Source organism: Larimichthys crocea, chromosome XIII, assembly GCF_000972845.2.
Source record: "Larimichthys crocea isolate SSNF chromosome XIII, L_crocea_2.0, whole genome shotgun sequence".
NCBI classification, from domain to species: domain Eukaryota; kingdom Metazoa; phylum Chordata; class Actinopteri; family Sciaenidae; genus Larimichthys; species Larimichthys crocea.
This window is the reverse complement of record NC_040023.1, coordinates 20,473,248-20,478,041: the sequence shown is the minus strand read 5'-3', so window position 1 is coordinate 20,478,041 and position 4,794 is coordinate 20,473,248. Positions and strand designations below refer to the sequence as shown.

The following is a 4,794-nucleotide window of genomic DNA, read 5'->3' as shown; positions in this document are numbered from 1 at the left end:
CTAACACACTGAATCCTGCAGTGTGTAGGTAAACCTGGATCACAGACAATGCACAGCCTACTAACATTTAATGAAATGATGAAAACTGTATATTATAATTTTGATTTAGAGCTCTCCTGCTTGGCCTGGCCAGTAACCTTAATCTGAAGGACGTGTCTCTAGACCTCAGCTGCTGTGAGGTAAGGCCGCCAGAGCGCAATCATTTCCTGTCATAAATCATTTATCTTTCACAGTTTGTGCATGTGTACCTGGGTCATGAGACACTTCTCCCTCACTGGACTTTTACTGGAATTTTACAAGAATTCATACTAAATCATGTGAATATTTACTGACACACATAAAACCTTAATGTAACAACTGTTGAGCTGATGCCTCTAATGTTCATTAATGATCTAGATCCCAAAGCTGTAGTTTGATGATAATGCAGGTACATCTGTTCAGTAGGTAGCACAGGTTTAGCACAATACTGCAAAAATACAGTGAAGGCCATGTCTGTTTCTGGCATTAGTAGCATTTGTGTAAGTGCCCTTGTCAGCTCATGTTTAGTGAGTGTGGTTTTTAATAGCTTGGAGGTAATACAGCTCCAATGCAATCAGCTTTTTAGGTTCCACTCCAACAGTGTCAGTGACACTGCAAAGAGGACAGATAATGGAATACTTGGCAGGCAGCAGGTGGGGGTGGGTGGAGGGAGAGAGATGTACAGAGGGGTATAGGTGGAGGTGGGGATGGGGTTTAGTTTCCATCTCTAATTGTTTCATCACAACTCTCTCTCTCTCACACACACGCGCACACACACCAGCTTCCTCGCCTTCATCTCCTCCTCTGCTCCAACAGAAAAAGACAGCTTGCTGCAGATTCAGTGAGATTGCTAAAGATAACACATGAATACAAATTACACAGGAAATCCAATTCCAAATTCCCATAGAAATCTTCCCAAACTGAAGCTGCGGGGGGAAATGATCCGTTCCCTCCTTTCTGAAGTCTTAATGAACCGTTTGGTGGAGGCAGTCCAAAACTCTGAGTGGGATGACGGCATACAAAATAAGGACTGTGTGTACGACTCCTGACAAGAGTGTTTGTGCAAATGTGTGTGTGTTGCTGGTGAGTGTGTTTGAATAGAAGTACGATCATTAAGCATCTGTGTGTTTTGTTGCTGGTAATTGTTGGCATGGCTTTGACATGCTGTTCTCTCCCCCTAATGCTTCTCTAAGCTTGGCCATTGTGTAAGTACCAATGTGCTCACTCTTAATAATTAACATCTCATTCCTCCTCATTTTTATTTGCACGTCTTATTGGAAGATATTGTAATTTTCTGCTGATCCCGTCCCTCTCATGGTCTATTTTCACATGATTAAACTGGAAGCAACATCCCACTGCAATTGCTAGGGATGATCTGTGTTGTTATTTTAAGTTATATGTCATCTTCCATTTACTGCACAAGTCCGTCCTGCATGTTTCCATTATTAGGTGCTTATGCTTACACTATGGGTCTTGAGTCTTGTGCAAATGTTTTCATATTAAACCACTTGCTTTGTTTGTTTCGCTGCTTTTATAGATGCACACAGGTTTATACTATTTACAGTACTTAAATATGATATTGTTGAAGTACAAAAGTTTGCAGGGGCGTACTTTATATTGTGTCCCATGTACTGTGTGTGTGTGTGTGTGGTAGCTGTGCTCAAAATTTGCTCTCCCGTCTTCCCAGTTGCGGTCAGGAGGTTCTCAGATCCTTGAAGGTTGTATTGCCGAGATCCCAAACGTCTCCAGTTTAGACATCTCTGACAACGGTGAGGTGGCGGTTTCTATTCTTTAACTCTAACCTCATGCTAAATAAGTCCTCAGCATGCAATTACCAAATCAGGAAACCACATTATTATTTATGCCTATTTCTGTACCTCCAGGCCTGGACTCAGACCTGTCAACTCTACTGGTTTGGCTAGCCAAGAACCGATCCATCAGACACCTCTCTCTGGGCAAGAACTTCAACAACATAAAATCCAAGTAAGGATACAAAAGTGGAGAGGTTGCACAGCTGACGTGTACAGTTTGGGGCTCAAACAGAAACCCCAGTGGTTAGGCCAGGCCTGGGTTGAGCTTGGTTGTGGTTTAGAGTGACTTAGCTTTGTCTGTCGTGGATGACCAAAGTCTGCTCTGTCAGATTCAAGGTACTGGGCCAAAACATAAGCTCCCTTAATAGAGAAGGCAGCGTTTGATCTTACATATGCCACGTGGCACGGTCTGTCTGTGGTTGTCCGCTACTGAATAGGAGAACATAGAGGGCGTCATGATAACCACATATATAAACAAGTGTTATATTCAAGTTATATTTGCACAGAAAAATATAGAAGCAGTATTAGGCTCTAGATTTTTCTATGTTTAACCCGTGCAGTGCTGTTGTTTAAAGATTGCTCTCCTATTTTATGATGTGTATTGTTTCCCTGTCTTTCTTCTACCTGACTTAGAAACCTTGCTCCAGTGTTGGACAGCCTGGTCCATATGATTCAAGAAGAGGAGTCGGTGAGTTTTTAATTTCCTTCTTTGTCTGGCTTTTGTTAGGGATGCCAAATCACTGACTCTCCACCAGCTGCTCTGTAACTGACCTTTGACCTCCCAAATGGAGGGTGGCGTGAATATAATTTCCCTACAGTGATCAATAAAGTATCAGATTTAAACTGAAATCATGTGGTTTATGAGAGCTGTACTCAAATAGTAGTAGAAGTAAGTTGTGGTTTAATGGCACATCATGGAAAAGACTCATGGGATTATGACAAGTACCATAATTGTTTATTACCTGACATATTACTGTCTGCTGATGATCACCATCTCCACTGACAATTCAAAAATGACCAACAGTTGATAGCTTAGCCTCTACACTCCCTCTGCCCGTTGGCTTTTCCCTTCCTGAGTCTGTCAGTGTCTATGGGGATGTGTGTATGTCAGAGAAAGACAAGTATGTAAACTTAGTTTGTTTGGTATCTTACAACCAGACCTGACATGCAAACACAGTGAAAGTGAAAGCCTGTAGAGAAAGCAGCACATTTACCCTTTGCCTCGTTCACGTGCATGACACAGCTCCAGGAAGCACATTTACCCTGTTGTGTTTCTGTGTCCTGGCCTGAGTCCAGACAGTTAGACCTGGGATATCTTATGGCTGCCAGAATATTAACAGACACACAAACTGTATTCTGCGTGTTGATGAGATGGTGTACATCTGGTGTACATTGAAAGGGTAGTTCAGTATTTTGTAAAATCTTGAGTCTTACATGAAAATATCAGTCCATGAAAATTAAAGCTGCTTTCCAGCACCTCAAATGTTCACTGATTTACCTTCTTATATGGTGTTTTTTAATCCATACAAAAACTGAAGTATAAAAACAATTAATCATGATTTTCAGGGAAACTATTTCTTGTTCAAGAAAAAAAAATCCTGGTGTCTCATCCTCACCATAAGGTTACGAGACAACCATCTCAAACTCCAGGAAGTTATTGTCCCCGGCTTAGTACAGTAATAGTCCAGGTGTTGGCAGGTTTGAACAGAGTTGGGCTAGCTGTTTCCCCTGTTTTATCTTTTTAATATTAATTCTTGAGTGTTTGAGAAAGAGTAACCAGTAAAAGCACCATCTTCCCCTCTACCAATTTACTGTGGACTGCGTTGGAGAGACAGGATGTTATATTGCTGGACACACTCTGCAGGATAAATGAGTTTCATCAGAATGTTAAACACAATTCATCATTTTATGAAGATGCATTAAATTGATTGATTTGTCTGCGGTATAAGGTCAGTTCTATTTACGTGTCTTGGGTTACAATTTCTAATTTTCTTGGTTTTATTAAACATGATGTGGATGCATACTCAAAGCAATAATTTAATCATTTTAGTGCTTAAGCCTTAAGGGCTGAGAATCAGATCTGCTGTAGCTGCTGAAAGTCTTCAGCCACACGGAGGGATACGACTTGTAATTACCATTGTTGGAACAACCTGTAGTTACCGTTATAGACTTCTTTTGTTCCACATTCACTCTAACAAACATATGGTATTCGTGCACTGATTTTATGTGCTAATGGGACATTATTAGTCCAGGGTTCCTCCTGTCTCTGCAAGGGATCTTGTTTCTCCTTTACATCAGTGGAGACAGAATTAGCTACCATGGCTACCGGTCCATAAACTTGTACCTATTTAAATTTGCATGTTTAATGTCGGCTCTGTGACTCACAGGAGCACATGCAGGTAGTAAATAATTCTCTCTGCATCCTTAGACAAGACATAAAAAAGTAATTTTCCACTTTTATAACCATGTTGATGCTATTTCTCCACACACTCATCACTACACTTTCTATAAAATACCCCCTCACTTTGTCACCCTCCATAAAAGACAAAGGCATCATTAAAGAGAGCAATACTTGTTAAAGCCATAACTCACACATCACACTCTTTTTTCTTTTTTCTTTTTTTACACAAAGGCACACAAGCTCATGAACTCTGGCTTTAATGTCTCGGCTTCTTTATTGCTAATCTATAAAACCACAGTGCTATCTGGAGAGGTCACACAGGAACCTAATCATTTTCTTGAGACTTCCAGTTGATACATGTACAGTTTCTTATTTATTTGTGCTGCAATTCAATTACAAAACAATTTGCAACAATATTGGGAAAAAAATTTGAATAACAAATTCAAGTAATATGGAGTATTGTATTGTAAGTTCTGAGGTATTTCAGTTTTATGCTACTTTAGCAGTAGAATAAATAAAATAATTTAATTAAAAATGTCATGCAAATATGTTCAACTATGTTAA

General features: G+C 40.0%; 1 protein-coding gene across 6 annotated transcripts in view; it reads left to right on the top strand.

The window, feature by feature from the left end:
- The window catches only part of LOC104920208 (F-actin-uncapping protein LRRC16A), a 64,919-nt gene that overhangs the window by 43,141 nt on the left and 16,984 nt on the right, over nucleotides 1-4,794 (top strand). For 4 of the 6 annotated variants that reach the window (XM_019263700.2, XM_019263698.2, XM_019263697.2 and 1 more), the window contains exons 17-21: nucleotides 110-179; nucleotides 1,212-1,223; nucleotides 1,706-1,787; nucleotides 1,902-2,001; nucleotides 2,463-2,517. In XM_019263700.2, the coding sequence (XP_019119245.2) occupies nucleotides 110-179; nucleotides 1,212-1,223; nucleotides 1,706-1,787; nucleotides 1,902-2,001; nucleotides 2,463-2,517 (319 nt within the window). The remainder of the gene's footprint in view (nucleotides 1-109; nucleotides 180-1,211; nucleotides 1,224-1,705; nucleotides 1,788-1,901; nucleotides 2,002-2,462; nucleotides 2,518-4,794) is intronic. The other 2 variants (XM_019263699.2, XM_019263701.2) reach the window with 1 other exon arrangement.